The following is a 19,651-nucleotide window of genomic DNA, read 5'->3' on the forward strand; positions in this document are numbered from 1 at the left end:
GGATGCCTACCTTCACATACCGATTCACAAAGATCATCATCGGTTTCTAAGGTTTGCCTTTCTAGACAGGCATTACCAATTTGTAGCTCTTCCCTTCGGGTTGGCTACAGCCCCGAGAATCTTTACAAAGGTTCTGGGCTCACTTCTGGCAGTTCTAAGACCGCGAGGCATAGCGGTGGCTCCGTGTCTAGACGACATCCTGATACAGGCGTCAAGCTTTCAAGTTGCCAAGTCTCATACAGAGATAGTTCTGGCATTTCTGAGGTCGCACGAGTGGAAAGTGTACAAGGAAAAGAGTTCTCTATCCCCACTCACAAGAGTCTCCTTCTTAGGGACTCTTATAGATTCTGTAGAAATGAAAATTTACCTGACGGAGTCCAGGTTATCAAAACTTCTAAATGCTTGCCGTGTTCTTCACTCCATTCCGCGCCCTTCGGTAGCTCAGTGTATGGAGGTAATCGGCTTAATGGTAGCGGCAATGGACATAATGCCATTTGCGCGCCTTCATCTCAGACCGCTGCAATTATGCATGCTGAGTCAGTGGCATGGAGATTACACAGATTTGTCCGCTCTGCTAAATCTGGATCAAGAGACCAGAGATTCTCTTCTCTGGTGGTTGTCTCGGGTACACCTGTCCAAGGGTATGACCTTTCGCAGGCCAGATTGGACAATTGTAACAACAGATGCCAGCCTTCTAGGTTGGGGTGCAGTCTGGAATTCCCTGAAGGCACAGGGATCATGGACTCAGGAGGAGAAACTCCTTCCAATAAATATTCTGGAGTTAAGAGCGATATTCAATGCTCTTCTGGCTTGGCCTCAGTTAGCAACACTGAGGTTCATCAGATTTCAGTTGGAACACATCACGACTGTGGCTTACATCAACCATCAAGGGGGAACCAGGAGTTCCCTAGCGATGTTAGAAGTCTCAAATATAATTCGCTGGGCAGAGTACCACTCTTGCCACCTGTCAGCAATCCATATCCCAGGCGTGGAGAACTGGGAGGCGGATTTTCTAAGTCGTCAGACTTTCCATCCGGGGGAGTGGGAACTCCATCCGGAGGTGTTTGCTCAGTTGATTCATCGTTGGGGCAAACCAGAGTTGGATCTCATGACGTCTCGCCAGAACGCCAATCTTCCTTGTTACGGATCCAGGTCCAGGGACCCAGAAGCGACGCTGATAGATGCTCTAGCAGCGCCTTGGTTCTTCAACCTGGCTTATGTGTTTCCACCGTTTCCTCTGCTCCCTCGACTGATTGCCAAAATCAAACAGGAGAGAGCATCGGTGATTCTGATAGCACCTGCGTGGCCACGCAGGACTTGGTATGCAGACCTAGTGGACATGTCATCCTTTCCACCATGGACTCTGCCTCTAAGACAGGACCTTCTGATACAAGGTCCTTTCAATCATCCAAATCTAATTTCTCTGAGACTGACTGCATGGAGATTGAAAGCTTGATTCTATCAAAGTGTGGCTTCTCCGAGTCAGTCATTGATACTTTAATACAGGCACGAAAGCCTGTTACCAGGAAAATCTACCACAAGATATGGAGTAAATATCTTTATTGGTGTGAATCCAAGAATTACTCATGGAGTAAGGTTAGGATTCCTAGAATATTGTCTTTTCTCCAAGAGGGGTTGGACAAAGGATTATCAGATAGTTCCTTAAAGGGACAGATTTCTGCTCTGTCTATTCTTTTGCACAAGCGTCTGGCAGAGGTTCCAGATGTCCAGGCATTTTGCCAGGCTTTGGTTAGAACTAAGCCTGTGTTTAAACCTGTTGCTCCCCCATGGAGCTTAAACTTGGTTCTTAAAGTTCTTCAAGGAGTTCCGTTGCAACCCCTTCATTCCATTGATATTAAACTTTTATCTTGGAAAATTCTGTTTTTGATGGCTATTTCCTCGGCTCGGAGAGTCTCTAAGTTATCTGCCTTACAATGTGATTCTCCTTATCTGATTTTTCATGCAGATAAGGTAGTCCTGCGTACCAAACCTGGGTTTTTACCTAAGGTGGTTTCTAACAAGAATATCAATCAAGAGATTGTTGTTCCATCATTGTGTCCTAATCCTTCTTCAAAGAAGGAACGTCTTTTACATAATCTGGACGTAGTCCGTGCCTTGAAGTTTTACTTACAAGCTACTAAAGATTTTCGTCAAACATCTACCCTGTTTGTCGTTTACTCTGGACAGAGGAGAGATCAAAAAGCTTCGGCAACCTCTCTTTCCTTTTGGCTTCGGAGCATAATACGCCTAGCCTATGAGACTGCTGGACAGCAGCCCCCTGAAAGGATTACAGCTCATTCTACTAGAGCTGTGGCTTCCACCTGGGCCTTAAAAAATGAGGCCTCTGTTGAACAGATTTGCAAGGCCGCGACTTGGTCTTCGCTTCACACTTTTTCCAAATTTTACAAATTTGATACTTTTGCTTCTTCGGAGGCTGTTTTTGGAAGAAAGGTTCTTCAGGCAGTGGTTCCTTCCGCTTAATCCTGCCTTGTCCCTCCCATCATCCGTGTACTTTAGCTTTGGTATTGGTATCCCATAAGTAATGGATGATCCGTGGACTGGATACACTTAACAAGAGAAAACATAATTTATGCTTACCTGATGAATGTATTTCTCTTGTAGTGTATCCAGTCCACGGCCCGCCCTGTCCTTTTAAAGCAGGTCTAAATTTTAATTAAACTACAGTCACCACTGCACCCTATGGTTTCTCCTTTCTCTGTTTGTTTTCGGTCGAATGACTGGATATGACAGTTAGGGGAGGAGCTATATAACAGCTCTGCTGTGGGTGATCCTCTTGCAACTTCCTGTTGGGAAGGAGAATATCCCATAAGTAATGGATGATCCATGGACTGGATACACTACAAGAGAAATAAATTTATCAGGTAAGCATAAATTATGTTTTTTTGTGACTCCTAAACTTTATTTCAACTATACATTCAACCTATTGGAGCATAACATTTTTCACTATAATAACCCTTTAAATCAGTAACCCATATTTTAATCCTAAATACATCATTTTGTATTCTTCAATTTTTACTTTTAGATACCAGTAATTTGTTCCCTATTACAAATGTTTGTATTTTGTACAGAAAGACACACTTTCTTTATCGTCCATTAACAATATTATTCAAAACAACAAGCCCCTGCAATAAACCCTGGGGAAAGTCAACACATTACACTATGTGTACTCATTTATTTAAACTCTGCTCTTTATCTCTCAAGTGAGATATCAACCAGAAGCAAACCTGAAATTGGACTACCTAAGGGCTAGATCAACCCTAGAACCAGGTGTAGTCATAGGCTGTCCCCTTTCCTTGTAGTAGACAATAATTATGAACAATTAAAATGTTCTAAAAAATAATTATGTAATTAATAAATAACATTACTTCCATTGTATTTTTTTTTCAACAGATGGATTCTCAAAGTGTGGTTCTTCTAGTCATGGTCAGAGTGCTGATGCTTCTTTTAATATTTTTCAAAACCAAAAAAGTCACATCCAAAATGTATGCTCTGAATGTGGGAAATGTTTTACCAGGAAATCAAATCTTATTAAACATCAGAAAATTCATACAGGAGAAAAGGCATTTTCATGTTCTGACTGTGGGAAATATTTTACTCAGAAATCTCATCTTATTAGACATCAGAAGATTCATACAGGAGATAAAGAGTTTTCATGTTTTGAATGTGGGAAATGTTTTGCTGTGAAAGGAAATCTTGTTACTCATCTGACAAGTCATACAGGAGAGAAAGGATTTTCATGTTCTCAGTGTGGGAAATGTTTTACAAGAAAGTCAACTCTTATTAAACATCAGAAAAATCATACAAAAGAGAGAGAAACATTTTCATGTTCTGTCTGTGGAAAATGTTTTACCCAGGAATCACACCTTGTTACTCATCAGAAAACCCATACAGGTGAGAAAGTATTTTCATGTTCTGACTGTTGGAAATGTTTTACAACTCATTACTTATCACAACATTCATAGAATGCATTTTTATGTTATGAGTATGGGAAATCAACTCTTTATACTCATCAGAAAATTCATATAGGAGAACAAGTATGTTTGTTGTTTTCAAAGTGGGAAACATTTAACTTGAAAATCAAATCTATTACTCATCAGAAAAAATATATTAAAGAGAAAACATTTAATGCTCTGAATGATGGAAATCTTAAAAGTGCACAGACTCTGGAATGGTGTCTAAATATTTGAGAGCACAAGGCCATATGCTGCACTAGTAGAACTTAATATATTATTAATTACAAATCTCGATAACCTTTTCTTCATTTGTTGCACAATATTTTCTTCTGGACATCGCACATAAGCAAAGACCTTTACCAATAGAAAATAATGTCTGGGTTCCTCATTTGATAATGGTGCCTGGTGCAAAAGTGGTTAAAATGTGTCACTGATCTTGCATTGGGACCCCCCAGTAGAGAGTTTGCTAACTCCTGTGATAGACCGTTTTATTTTATATTTCATTGGTGCACCAAAGGTACCTTATATTTTCCCCTTAAATACATGTTCCAACTAATTATTTTAGTGTCCCCTACACTCATAGTACAATTAATTATAGGTAGTGTACATGTAATTGCCTACCTCATTATGGTTATTAATCAGCTTCCTTTAAAATTCACATTAAGTAAACTATTGAGTTGTATGTCACTGTAAGACTATACGTTGTGTTTTTTATATACAGTATGTCACAAAAGTGAGTACACCCCTCACATTTTTGTAAATATTTTGTTATATCTTTTCATGTGACAACACTGAAGAAATTACACTTTGCTACAATGTAAAGTAGTGAGTGTACAGCATGTATAACAGTGAAAATGTACTGCCCCCTCAAAATATATCAACACACAGCCATTAATGTCTAAACCATTGGCAACAAAAGTGAGTACACCCCTAAGTGGAAATATCCAAATTGGGCCCAATTAGACATTTTCCCTTTCCGGTGTCATGTGACTCGTTAGTGTTACAAGATCTCAGGTGTGAATGGGGAGCAGGTATGTTAAATTTGGTGTTATCGCTCTCACACTCTCTCATACTGGTCACTGGAAGTTCAACATGGCACCTCAAGGCAAAGAACTCTCTGAGGATCTGAAAAAAAGAATTGTTGCTCTACATAAAGATGAAAGAGCAGAGGAACCAGCGAGTCATCCAAAACACAAAGAGGTAAAATTCCAAGCTTTATTAGTACAATATACAAAAATATTGAAGATAAAAAGCAGCAGACAATGGGCTGTAGTACGCGTTTTGGCCTTCAAGCCTTATTCATAGACATAACTCCCACAAGTAGTTACAACACTTAAATATGGGTTAAAACAAATTGATTGGCTGCTGCAAACAAATGCTTAATTGACACCATGGGCTTAAAGTGACAGTACAGTCACTATCCACTGAGAAGGCATAAGTAATCTAATAAGCAAATTTCACTTGAATAGATAACCCTGTCACTACCAAACTTATATAGCTAGCAAGGAGAATGTCTAAGAATAATGTATTTTAGATTTAAAGGTGAGCTATATAGGAAGTACTGGGTATAACAAATTATAAATAATAAACTTATACCAAAAGTAATAAATATTACATGGCAATAAATGCCGATTTTGATGAAACCCACCTATCACAAGTGTATATAAATATATCACCTTAAAGTGAAGGTAAAGTTTTTGCATCCATCAATCGTATTTAGAATCCTTTTACTAAGTTAAATGCAGTCGCTAGCTTTTTTTTAAAAAAAAAAAACATTATTGATTTATGTAATTTTATACTTATATTTTTCTTACGGTTCCCTTCCGAATCTCCTCCCATTCACCATTTCCTGGTTTCTGATACTGTGATGTATAGAGCGGTCCCACCCGCTCTATACGTGCCTACTCAGCTCGTGCACATCGAGCATCGAATAACCGCGCATGCGCATAATTTTTCACTGTCATCTACACTTACCAATATAACACAAGATATGCTGTTGGTAATAGGAGCGAAACAAATGTTTCCACTTTTTTCCCGTTTTACTCCTGATGCGGTCACAACTAAGCCTAAAAAATCAAGTGGATAATGCGCATGCGCGGAACGTGAACGCGCGTGCTTGGCAACTGCGATGTACAAACTGTCACGCATGTGCATATCGGAGCATCCCATGATTACGTAAATTGACGGCCGCCTAACGGCCAAAGAATCAATTGGATGGCTGAACAACGTGATCGTTGTTTATAAAAAAAAAAATTTACGGGTTGATTTTCGGATAGCCGAATAGATGACAATAATATATGATATCGCAGGTAATATAAAGATTTAGAAATATTGATGAATGAAAGTTATATTTATTTGGCTTGATATGTTAAATTATTTAGAATAGACCGTTTTTGTTTACCTTCACTTTAACAGATACATCAACCTAAGAATGATTCCTCATCTATAAATCTAACGTTACCAGAAATTAATTATGTCTCCATCAATGTTTAAACCTGTGGGTCTCCTAGTTTGTGAGAGGAAGATCCAAAAGGCCTCTCTGTGCAGTAATCTGTTAATTCTGTTTCCACCTCTAGCTTTAGGGCGATAGCTCAATTACTTGCCAACTGAAGGTGGACACATCCTGTTCATAGTGTTGTGTGAAATGCCTTGCCAGATCAGAGCATTCTCTGCCATTATTTATATAATTTAAATGCTCTCTGATTCTGGTCCTTACTTCTCTGGTGGAGCAACCTGTGTATTGTACCTCACAGCGTGTGCATCAGGTAGACTACAAAGGAAGTGTGGCAGTTGGAACAACAGTCAAGGTTTTAAACCTTCTGTGTACATCTGGATTGAAATTGAGATCCCACTTTAGTGTAGGAACAGGCAATACACTTTCTGAAGTGACACTTAAAATGCCCCTTGACTGTTAACCAACTGCTTGGCACCCCCATACCATATTTCCTATTGTGCAACCTCTCCTAGATACAAATTTACATCCACCAGCAGCATAGTCCTTGAGACTGTCTTCTGCTGTGACTATGGGCAAATGTTTGGCTATTATTCCACAGATCTCTTTAAATTGTGGGCTGTATGTAGTAGCAAAGAGTGGTTTGGATTTGTCAAATCTCATATTCAAACAACTCCTTTCATTACCCAGCAGGGACTTTCTGTCCAAACGGGAGACCTCTAGTAAGGCTCTATTTAGAGTTTAGGGTTTATATCCCCTTTGAATCAGTGACTCCCTCATCTTCTCACTCTCTACAAGGAAATCCGATTCCTCAGAACAATTACGTTTAATACGTATAAAATGGACTTTAGCCACCCGAAGCCTGTATGGCTCAGATGGCAACTCTTGGCATGCAATTTAGTGTTTGAGGAAATTGGTTTCCTGTAAAGGGTGCTAGTAATCTTAGATGTGTCTGAATGGCCTGTTAGGGTAATGCCTAGATAGGGGATACTAGATTTCTGATGTTGATAAGTAAATTGCAACCCAAACTGATTACAATTTGAAAATCAACAAAATCAAGGGCCTCCTTCCCAGTGCCAGTCCAAATGAAGAGGAGGCCATCGATGTAGCGTTTGTACAATTAAATATGACCTCTAAAGGGGTTTTTCCTCTCCAAAGACGTGGGACCGCTTCCAAACACCCATATAGATGTTAGCGTAAGCCGGTGCAAATTTAGCGCCCATAGCGGTCCCACGCCTCTGGAAAAAAACTCTCCCTCAAATTGAAAAAAATTGTGCTTGAGGAGGAAGTCAAGGGCCCTGCAGATGTAGTTTCTAAGGGTGGGATGATAATTGCTGTGTTTTATTAAGAACTTATCAACTGCTTCAACTCCTAGGTTGTGTGGAATGGTTGAATATAACCCTACAACATCTATTGTGAGCCAGGAGCAATTATCATTCAACTCCAGGCCATCAAGATTGGAAATCGAGTGTTTTCTATCTTGTAAATAGGGGGGGAGTTGGTATACCAATGGTAACAACAAGGACTCAACCCAAATGGACAAATTCTCAAAAAGAGAACCAATCCCGGAAATGATAGGTCTTCCCCTCACCTCCTCCAAGGATTTGTGGACCTTGGGGAGGTGATGGAAGATCAGAATGACTGGGTTGGATACTAACAGTTAATTATAGGTATCCATATCGATTATACCTTCATGATACCCGTCGTCTAAGATGTCCAAAAGCTGGCCCTTGAACTTATCAGTGGGATTCCCTGGCAACTTGGTATAAACATCCCTGTCACCAAGTTGCCTAGTGGCTTCAGAGATATAGGTTTCTTTACTGAGAACAACAATGGAGCTTCTCTTGTCCACCTGTTTGATGATTATATCATCATATGTCATCAATGAAGATAATGCTTGTTTTAATTCAGGCTTAAGATTAGGGGGGGCCCTGTTGTGCTCTCTAGATCAGTGTTTTTCAACCAGTGTGCCGTGGCACACTAGTGTGCCGTGAGAGATCCTCAGGTGTGCCGCGGCAGACTGACAACAGTGGGCCATATTTTTTAAATTTTGTTTGTTTTTTATTCTGGGCTCATCAGGCATAATTTACAACCATGATATATTAACATTCATTCACAGACAATCATTATGATTGTTTGTGAATGAATGTCAATATGTCATGTATAGTTTGTAGGAGGCATGGCATGGCAGCACAGTACAGTGTGTGTGTGTGTATATATATATATATATATATATATATATATATATATATACTGTATATATGCTGTATTAGGCTACAATTTGTGATTTTGTAAAATTTTGGGATGGTGGTGTGCCGCAGGATTTTTTAATGTAAAAAAGTGTGCCACGGCAAAAAAAAGGTTGAAAATCACTGCTCTAGATAGTTGTACAAGATCCTCCTCCACTCTATGGTGGAACGCTTCCAAAAATGGATCCCTGTCTCTCACCAGATAGAAAATTGAGCGGGGTTTAAAATGGCCATGATTGTTCTTAAGCAGGGAAATCTCTGTATCGGTGCTTTCACTTGAATCATCTACATAAAGGTGGCCTAGGCTATAAGAAGATTGCCAAGACCCTGAAACTGATCTGCAGCATGTTAGGCAAGACCATACAGTGGTTTCACAGAACAGGCTCCACTTAGAACAGGCCTTGCCATGGTCGACCAAAGAAGTTAAATGCACGTGCTCAGCGTCATATCCAGAGGTTGTCTTTGGGAAATAGACGTATGAGTACTGCCAGCATTGATGCAGAATTTGAAGGGGTCAGTGCTCAGACCATACGCCGCACACTGCATCAAATTGGTCTGCATGGCTGTCGTCCCAGAGGGAAGCCTCTTCTAAAGATGATGCACAAGAAAGCCCACACATTTTTTGCTGAAGACAAGCAGACTAAGGACATGTATATCTGGAACCATGTCCTGTGGTCCGATGAGACCAAGATAAACTTATTTGGTTGAGATGGTCTCAAGCGTGTGTGGCGGCAACCAAGTGAGGAGTACAAACACAAGTGTGTCTTGCCTACAGTCAAGCATGGTGGTGGGAGTGCCATGGTGTGGGCCTACATGAGTGCTGCTGGCACTGGGGAGCTACAGCTCATCGAGGGAACCATGAATGCCAACATGTACTGTGACATACTGAAGCAGAGCATTATGCCCTCCCTTCAGATACTGGGCCGCAGGGCAGTATTCAAATATAATGACCCCAAACACACCTCTAAGACGACCACTGCCTTGCTGAAGAAGCTGAGGGTAAAGGTGATGGACTGGCCAAGCATGTCTCCAGAACTAAACCCTATTCAGCATCTGTTAGGCATTGTAAAATGGAAGGTGGGGGAGCACAAGGTCTCAAACATCCACCAGCTCCATGATGTTGTCATGGAGGAGTGAAAGAGGACTCCAGTGGCAACCTGTGAAGCTTTGGTGAACTCCATGCCCAAGAGGGTTAAGACAGTGCTGGAAAATAATGGCCACACAAAATATTGACACTTTGGGCCCAATTTGGACATTTCCACTTAGGGGTGTACTCACTTTTGTTGCCAACGGTTTAGACATTAATGGCTGTGTGTTGAGTTATTTTGAGGGGACAGCAAATTTACACTGTTATACAGGCTGTACACTCACTACTTTACATTGTAGCAAAGTGTAATTTCTACAGTGTTGTCACATTAAAAATTTTAAATATTTACAACAATGTGAGGGGTGTACTTTGTGAAAAACTATGAGACAATGCAGCTTTATATACACACATTCTATCTTGATTGCAAACTTAGTTCCACTGTGTGTGTGCACGTCACTAAGGCCATGCCCCTTCCGGATTCGTAGTGTGTTGTCATAGGTGCAACCAGCACCATCAAAACTGAAATCCCTGGCTTTGTCATCTGCCTGAAGGAACTGTTTGAACTATTTGATAAAGGTGCTGGTTGGCAACGAAACGTCATGGGATCGTTTTAATCTTTGAAAATTCTACAATAAAAGCTTTTTTAACCCAGTGAGTGCTGTCTTACTAAGTGACTGTTTTGTATATCTTTGATATAGCACCCTGGTGGTTGCTCACTCAAATATTTGAGGATTGGAGTGCAGGTCTTTATTTACCAAGGCCTAGATTTGGAGTTTGGCGGTAGAAGGGCTGTTAACGCTCCGCGGGCTTTTTTCTGGCCGCACCATAAAATTAACTCTGGTATCGAGAGTTCAAACAAATGCTGCGTTAGGCTCCAAAAAAGGAGCGTAGAGCATTTTTACCGCAAATGCAACTCTCGATACCAGCGGTGCTTACGGACGCGGCCAGCCTCAAAAACGTGCTCGTGCACGATTCCCCCATAGGAAACAATGGGACTGTTTGAGCTGAAAAAAAACCTAACACCTGCAAAAAAGCAGCGTTCAGCTCCTAACGCAGCCTCATTGTTTCCTATGGGGAAACACTTCCTACGTCTGCACCTAACACTCTAACATGTACCCCGAGTCTAAACACCCCTAACCTTACACTTATTAACCCCTAATCTGCCGCCCCCGCTATCGCTGACACCTGCATATTTTTTTTAACCCCTAATCTGCCGCTCCGTAAACCGCCGCAACCTACGTTATCCCTATGTACCCCTAATCTGCTGCCCTAACATCGCCGACCCCTATATTATATTTATTAACCCCTAATCTGCCCCCCTCAACGTCGCCGACACCTGCCTACACTTATTAACCCCTAATCTGCCGAGCGGACCTGAGCGCTACTATAATAAAGTTATTAACCCCTAATCCGCCTCACTAACCCTATCATAAATAGTATTAACCCCTAATCTGCCCTCCCTAACATCGCCGACACCTACCTTCAATTATTAACCCCTAATCTTCCGAGCGGAGCTCACCGCTATTCTAATAAATGTATTAACCCCTAACGCTAAGTCTAACCCTAACACTAACACCCCCATAACTTAAATATAATTTACATCTAACGAAATTAATTAACTCTTATTAAATAAATGATTCCTATTTAAAGCTAAATACTTACCTGTAAAATAAATCCTAATATAGCTACAATATAAATTATAATTATATTATAGCTATTTTAGGATTAATATTTATTTTACAGGCAACTTTGTAATTATTTTAACTAGGTACAATAGCTATTAAATAGTTAAGAACTATTTAATAGCTACCTAGTTAAAATAATAACAAATTTACCAGTAAAATAAATCCTAACCTAAGATGTAATTAAACCTAACCAATCAGCCAATCAGATTGAGCTCGCATTCTATTGGCTGTTCCGATCAGCCAATAGAATGCGAGCTCAATCTGATTGGCTGATTGGATCAGCCAATCGGATTGAACTTGATTCTGATTGGCTGATTCCATCAGCCAATCAGAAAATTCCTACCTTAATTCCGATTGGCTGATAGAATCCTATCAGCCAATCGGAATTCGAGGGACGCCATCTTGGATGACGTCCCTTAAAGGAACCGTCATTCGTCGGGAGACAACGGAAGAAGAGGATGGATCCGCGTCGCCTGCTTCAAGATGGACCCGCTCCGCACCGGATGGAAGAAGATCGAAGATGCCGCTTGGAGAAGATGTTTGCCGGTCCGGATGTCCTCTTCTTGCCGGATAGGATGAAGACTTTGGAGCCTCTTCTGGACCTCTTCAGCACCGGATGATGGATCGCCAACCCCCGCTTGGGTTGGATGAAGATGTTGGAGCCAGGACGGATCGGTGAACCTGGTATGGTGAAGACAAGGTAGGAAGATCTTCAGGGGCTTAGTGTTAGGTTTATTTAAGGGGGGTTTGGGTTAGATTAGGGGTATGTGGGTGGTGGGTTGTAATGTTGGGGGGGGTATTGTATTTATTCTTTTACAGGCAAAAGAGCTGAAATTCTTGGGGCATGCCCCGCAAAGGGCCCTGTTCAGGGCTGGTAAGGTAAAAGAGCTTGTAACTTTTTTAATTTAGAATAGGGTAGGGAATTTTTTATTTTGGGGGGCTTTGTTATTTTATTAGGGGGCTTAGAGTAGGTGTAATTAGTTTAAAATTGTTGTAATATTTTTCTTATGTTTGTAAATATTTTTTTATTTTTTGTAACTTAGTTCTTTTTTATTTTTTGTACTTTAGCTAGTTTATTTAATTGGATTTTTTTTTAGCAATTGTGTTTAATTAATTTATTGATAGTGTAGTGTTAGGTTAATTGTAGGTAGTTTATTTAATTATTTTATTGATAGGGTAGTGTTAGGTTTAATTATATCTTAGGTTAGGATTTATTTTACAGGTAAATTTGTTATTATTTTAACTAGGTAGCTATTAAATATTTCTTAACTATTTAATAGCTATTGTACCTAGTTAAAATAAATACCAAGTTGCCTGTAAAATAAATATTAATCCTAAAATAGCTATAATATAATTATCATTTATATTGTAGCTATATTAGGATTTATTTTACAGGTAAGTATTTAGCTTTAAATAGGAATCATTTATTTAATAAGAGTTAATTAATTTCGTTAGATGTAAATTATATTTAAGTTAGGGGGGTGTTAGTGTTAGGGTTAGACTTAGCTTTAGGGGTTAATCAATTTATTAGAATAGCGGTGAGCTCCGGTCGTCAGATTAGGGGTTAATAATTGAAGGTAGGTGTCGGCGATGTTAGGGAGGGCAGATTAGGGGTTAATACTATTTATGATAGGGTTAGTGAGGCGGGTTAGGGGTTAATAACTTTATTATAGTAGCGCTCAGGTCCGCTCGGCAGATTAGGGGTTAATAAGTGTAGGCAGGTGTCGGCGACGTTGAGGGGGGCAGATTAGGGGTTAATAAATATAATATAGGGGTCGGCGGTGTTAGGGGTAGCAGATTAGGGGTACATAGGGATAACGTAGGTGGCGGCGCTTTGCGGTCGGAAGATTAGGGGTTAATTATTTTAAGTAGCTGGCGGCGACGTTGTGGGGGGCAGGTTAGGGGTTAATAAATGTAATACAGGGGTCGGCGGGGTTAGGGGCAGCAGATTAGGGGTACATAAGTATAACGTAGGTGGCGGTCGGCAGATTAGGGGTTAAAAAATTTAATCGAGTGGCGGCGATGTGGGGGGAGCTCGGTTTAGGGGTACATAGGTAGTTTATGGGTGTTAGTGTACTTTAGGGTACAGTAGTTAAGAGCTTTATGAACCGGCGTTAGCCAGAAAGCTCTTAACTCCTGCTATTTTCAGGCGGCTGGAATTTTGTCGTTAGAGCTCTAACGCTCACTTCAGAAACGACTCTAAATACCGGCGTTAGAAAGATCCCATTGAAAAGATAGGATACGCAAATGGCGTAGGGGGATCTGCGGTATGGAAAAGTCGCGGCTGAAAAGTGAGCGTTAGACCCTTTAATCACTGACTCCAAATACCAGCGGGCGGCCAAAACCAGCGTTAGGAGCCTCTAACGCTGGTTTTGACGGCTACCGCCGAACTCCAAATCTAGGCCTATGTGTTATATATATATATATATATATATATATTAAACATTATTTTTTTGTGGTTGTTATATCACTTCTGTCAATAAAAAAAGTATCAGATATCAGAATTATGGAGTGCATTATTCAGGAAAGCTACACCAATAAAAATACAATTGACAATTTCGGCAGCACATATACTAAAAAAAGAAATTGGAACAATACAGTGAAGATTAGCTTGGCCCCTGTTGCAAATTTATGAAGTAAGAGGATGAGACAGATGACATGAATAGACATCAAATTGACGATAAGTAATACGTGAGAGTCTACAGTTACTTAATGTTCTTCCTTGTAATTTTAATTTTAACAATGTGGTGTATTCTTCCAATTGCCTCTAGGGGTACTGTTCATTCTATTCAGTTTGCCCTCATCCAGCTTCTGTAGTGAATGTGCAGTGCATGCTGGGTATGTTAACCCCCCGTTTCCCTGTTTTGTTTTGGAGTTAGGAATTGCAGACGTGTGTTAGAGCTGCAACAATGACAAGTGAACTTAAGAGCAAATAAAGATGCTGACAGTGACCATCACATGCAAGTCTTGTTACAATAAATGTTCACTAGTAAAGAGGCTGCCTGCTTTTGTTTCTCAGAAGTTCAGACATAACAAACCATAGTTATTGTATTTTTATACTGGAAAATAACGGATCACAGCCCAGAAAAAAAGTCTTCAAGGAACAGTCAACACCAAAATTGTTATTTTTAAAAAAAAGATAGATAACGCCTTTACTATCCATTCCCCAGCTTTGCACAACCAACATTGTTATATTAATATACTTTATATAACATTTAAACCTCTAAATTTCTGTCTGTTTCTAAGCCACTACAGACAGCCTCTTCTCACGTGCTTTTTTATTAGCTTTTCACAACAGGAGACTGCTAGTTCATGTGAGCCATATACATAACATTGTGCTCTCTCCCGTTGGTTGGGCACAACAAAGCATTAATTAGCTAAAATGCAAGTCAATAGATAATAATAAATAGCCATGTGATCAGGGGGCTGTCACAAGAGGCTTGGATACAAGGAAATCACAGAGGTAAAAATTGTATTTATATAACCATGTTGGCTGTGCAAAACTGGGGAGTGGGCAATAAAGGGATTATCTATCTTTTTAAACAGTACAAATTTTGGAGTTGACTGTCCCTTTAAGCTAAAAAGTAAGAAACTCAAGGGAAAATACGACAGTGTGTATCACTGTGCTATTGTCTTGGAAATACACAAGCTGTTTTATGGTAAAGTTATAAAAACTAGATCATGTGATATAAAAAACAAATCTGCTTTATTTGTACAGGCGCAGATAACACTGATATAGTGAAAGTTGAGATAACAGAAGATATGTGTGTGAGGCGTCAGCTGGGAGCCGCAGATATGGAAACCAGTGACAGTTTTAGTCCAGGTACATTTGCTGTGTCTGAGGGACACTGGTTACAGGTTAGTGAGCATATTTGTTGTGTCTAAAGGACACAGATTATAGTTGAGTGTGCATGTCTGTTGTATTTGAGGTATACGGGTTACAAGTGAGTGTGCACATCTGTTGTATCTGAAGGACATCTATTATTGATGGGTGTGCACCTATGTTGTATCTGAGGTACACATATTACAGGTGAGTGTGTACGTCTGTTGTATCTGAGGTACACAGGCTACTAGTTAATGAGGTACACGTGTTACAGGTGCACGTGTTACAGGTGAGTGTGTACATCTGTTGTATCTGAAGGACATGTAATATTGGTGAGTGTGCACGTATGTTGTGTCTGAGGTACACAGGTTACAGGTTATTGTGCAGGTATGTTGTATGTGAAGTTCAAGGGTTACAGGTGAGCATGCAGGTATGTTGTGTCTGAATCACAGGAGTTACTAGTGAGTGTGCACGTATGTTTTGTCTGACGCACGGGGGTTACAAGTGAGTGTGCACATCTGTGTGTGTTGTGTCTAAACTTTGCAGTTAAGAAAAGGAAAAGTACCACAGTCTGTATTCGGTGCTATTCTCTATTTGGGAAATACACAAACTTTTTTATGGTAAAGTTATAAAAAAACTAGATCATGTGATATAAAAACTGCTTTATTTGTACAGATGAAGATAACACTGATATAGTGAAACTTGAGATAACAGAAGATCTGTATACGTGTGATCAGGTGAAGACTGAGGAGGATGAAGTTCCTATAAATACGGCTACAGGTGATTTACACATATTAAGTAAAGGGAAGAGTCTGTGATGGGGACATTTTGTCTCATGTAAATAACAATTATATTGCTTAGATGGTTACACGGCAGATACCTGTCAGTGTGTAGCTCAGGATTAAATGGTTATACCATTTAGGCAGACAAAAACACACGGTCTGAATAAAGAGATTATTTAGAGACAAGTTCTGCAGTAAAATATAGTTTTTATTTGTATAATGTTTATAAGTCAGTGCTGCTATAAGAGTCACCCCCCCACACACACACACACTGCTGATATACAGTGTCATTGCTGATATGCACTTTGCTGCTGCTGATAGACACTGTGCTGCTGATAGACACTGTTCCTCTGCTGATATGCATTGTGCCACTGATTATATGCAATGTGTCACTGCTGATATACACTTCTTTTTTGTTTTTTTACTATGCAACATTACAATGCAACAGAAATGAATTATTGTATTGCAAAATACCGGCATGCAAAATCAATGTTTTAAAAGCATTTTACACTGTCATGTTGTTAGCAAGTCATTCTAACTGTAATTGTGTCGCAGTCCAGTGTCAAACCCCTTGAAAAGCTTCTAGAGAATAGCACATCCTATTTCCTCTGCAATAGCTAATTAGGGACAGATATAAATAATCACATATTAAGCAATCACTGTGCAGCATAAAAGAGGGGGAGGGTACGTGTGTGACATATCTGAGAGGCACAGGTGAGTGTACATGTGTGACGTGTCTGAGGGACACAGGGTGTAGGTGAGAATGTGTGTGACATTTCCGAGGGATACAAAGCACAGATAAGTGTACATGTGAGAAATGTTTGAGGGATGCAGGGCTCAGGTGAGTGTAGATGTGACATGTCTGAGAGACAGAGGGCGCAGGTGAGTGTACGTGTCTCAGGGATACTGGGCACAGGTGAGTATACATGTGACATGTATGAAGGATGCAAGGCACAGGTGAGTGTACATGAGTGACGTATCTGAGGGACGCAGGTGAATGTATGTGTGTGATGTGTCTAAAGGGATGCATGGTGCACATGAGTGTACGTGTGGGACATCTGAGGGACACTGGGAACATATTAGTGTACGTGTGTAACATGTCTGAGGGATGCAGGACACAGTTGAGTGTACATGTGACATGTCTGGGGGACGCAGGTGATTGTATGTGTGTGATGTGTCAGGTATGAGTCTACTTGTGTGACATTCAAAATTTACAGTATGATTGTGAAGTTCTAAAAAGCTGAAATGTGACCATATTTATATGATCTATACAGGTGATGTTAAGACTGAAGTTACACTTAATGTGGAAATGTAACATTCTAAAAAATATAAAGCTGAATGCTTTGTGCACACAAGCAATAGTTATAAAGATAAGTTTTGAAACTGAAATGATTGAATTAGTAAAATTGTCTGAACATATTATTAAAAATACATTTAGAAAATAAGTTTTAAAAAAAGATTCCAACAGCGTTGCTTACTATTTTTTCAGTGACTGACAAATATAGGATGCTGGAGCGTCTTTAAAAATAGTCACTAATGTCTAGTAAATAGCATTGAGCTGAGGAAAGGTGAAGGAGTCGTAGGCTGTCCCTTACCCTTGTAGTAGATACTCATTCAGAACAGTTGAAAAGTTCTCAAAATAAATTATGTCACTAATAAATATATTTACTCTCATTGTATTTGTTATGAACAGGTGACTTCACAAACTGCAATAATTTTAGTCATGACCAGAGTGCTAATGTTTCTTTCACTTTTCTTCTAGTTCAAAGACATCTCGTGGGAAATGTATGTTCTGAATGTGGGAAATGTTTTACCAAGAAATCATATCTTATTTGCCATCTGAAAACTCATTCAGGAGTGAAAGCTTTTTCATGTTCTGATTGTGGAAAATGTTTTACTCAGAAATCAACTCTTATTAATCATCAGAAAATTCATACAGGAGAGAAAGCATTTTCATGTTCCGACTGTGAGAAACGTTTTATTCTAAAATCAGATCTTGTTAGGCATCAGAAAACTCATACAGGGGAGAAAGCATTTTCATGTTCTTACTGTGGAAAAATGTTTACTCTAAAATCAAATCTCATTAAGCATCAGAAAATTCATACAGGAGAGAAAGCATTTTCATGTTCTGAGTGTGGCAAATCTTTTACTCTAAAATCAAATCTCATTAAGCATCAGATAATTCATACAGGGGAGAAAGCATTTTCATGTCCTTACTGTGGAAAATGTTTTACACTAAAATCAAATCTTATTAAGCATCAGAAAATTCATACTGGAGAGAAAGCATTTTCATGTTCTGAATGTGGTAAATGTTTTATTCAGAAGGCACACCTTATTAGTCACCAGAATATTCATAGTAAAGGAAATAAGAGCTTAAACTCTTAAGTTCAGGTGGTGTCAGTCATCATCCTCATTATACCTAGAGTGTAGATGATGACTACATGTAGTCCCTCCCTGGAGGGTGCACATTTGGAGCTGTTTAAGTCCCCTCTGCACCTTAAGCTGTTATGAGGTGTTGCAGGGTGTTTGTCATCCCTCTGGGATCCAGGGTCCCTGTATAGCAGTGTTTCCCAACTCCAGTCCTCAGGACCCTTCATAGACCACGATATTCATTATATCTTAACTAGAGCAGAGATGAACTAATCGGCTGTTGAGGATTGGGTTTGGGAAACACTTCTATATAGGTTGAATATTCAGGCGATCACCTGCCATAAATAAAATGTGCATTTATTTGAGTCCTTATTTGTATGTCGATAAACCCTTCATTAAAATATAGGTACTAATGAGGGTATTATAGTCAGGTGACCACTGGGGGGATAGCATTTCTCTATCTGGAATTTAAATTGAAGAGGTGTATAGGTTACAGGGTGAGCACCTTTGTTAACCTAAAAAGTGTAAAAGGCCTTCAAAAGCCCTTGTCTGGATTAGGAAAGCCTCACTGGCTGCATAAAATGCATTGTGCAGAAATATGGGGGGGGGCATTTTTTTTGTTTAACATTTAATTTTTAAGTGCTTATTTTAAATAAAAACATCAACGTTTTAATTTAATTTTTTATCTTGTATGAAGTTGTGAACAATTGAGACAATGCAATAGAAATTCCATGTTATGATATAATGTAACTTTTGTTTTTATAAAATTGGTGAGTAAAAACAATAATAAAAAAAGAAAAACACTGAATTATTCTCCATTTGTTCTTATTTGAATGATACCTAATACAATTTGAGACCCAAAAAAATTTTATTATGAAAAAAAACTCACTGTATTGTTTATTAAAATTATTATAAAAATATGCATTTGGGGGGAAAAATGTTTAGTTTGTGTGGGTTTCTCACTGAAAAATAACTTCTAGTAGGGCTTAAATGTGAGCAGCATCTGAAAGCACTGAAACAGCACAGAGGTGTGAAATGGCTTAGCAGCTAAGAGGCAAAAGGAACATTATAACACTGTGAGCTTGTAAAAAAAAATATTTGTTTGTATTAAAGAGAATAGCGTACACTAATTTTTATATAACTGCATTTAATAGACACTACTATAAAAAAGAATATGCACATTTACTGATCTAAAAATCCAGTATAAAAACTTTTAAAAAAAAACTAAA

At 39.3% G+C, this 19,651-nt stretch overlaps 1 protein-coding gene across 2 annotated transcripts in view; it reads left to right on the forward strand.

Annotated features, from left to right (window-relative positions):
• Positions 1 to 19,230, forward strand: part of LOC128657282 (gastrula zinc finger protein XlCGF57.1-like) — a 163,489-nt gene extending 144,259 nt beyond the window's left edge. Inside the window, exons 6-9 of one of the 2 annotated variants that reach the window (XM_053711563.1) lie at positions 3,412 to 3,912; positions 15,166 to 15,270; positions 15,946 to 16,050; positions 17,815 to 19,230. In XM_053711563.1, coding sequence (XP_053567538.1) covers positions 3,412 to 3,912; positions 15,166 to 15,270; positions 15,946 to 16,050; positions 17,815 to 18,437 — 1,334 coding nt within the window. In that variant the 3' untranslated portion in view covers positions 18,438 to 19,230. The remainder of the gene's footprint in view (positions 1 to 3,411; positions 3,913 to 15,165; positions 15,271 to 15,945; positions 16,051 to 17,814) is intronic. The other variant, XM_053711564.1, reaches the window with a different exon arrangement.
• Positions 19,231 to 19,651: the final 421 nt, after the last annotated feature.

This window comes from Bombina bombina, chromosome 4 (assembly GCF_027579735.1).
Source record: "Bombina bombina isolate aBomBom1 chromosome 4, aBomBom1.pri, whole genome shotgun sequence".
NCBI lineage: Eukaryota > Metazoa > Chordata > Amphibia > Anura > Bombinatoridae > Bombina > Bombina bombina.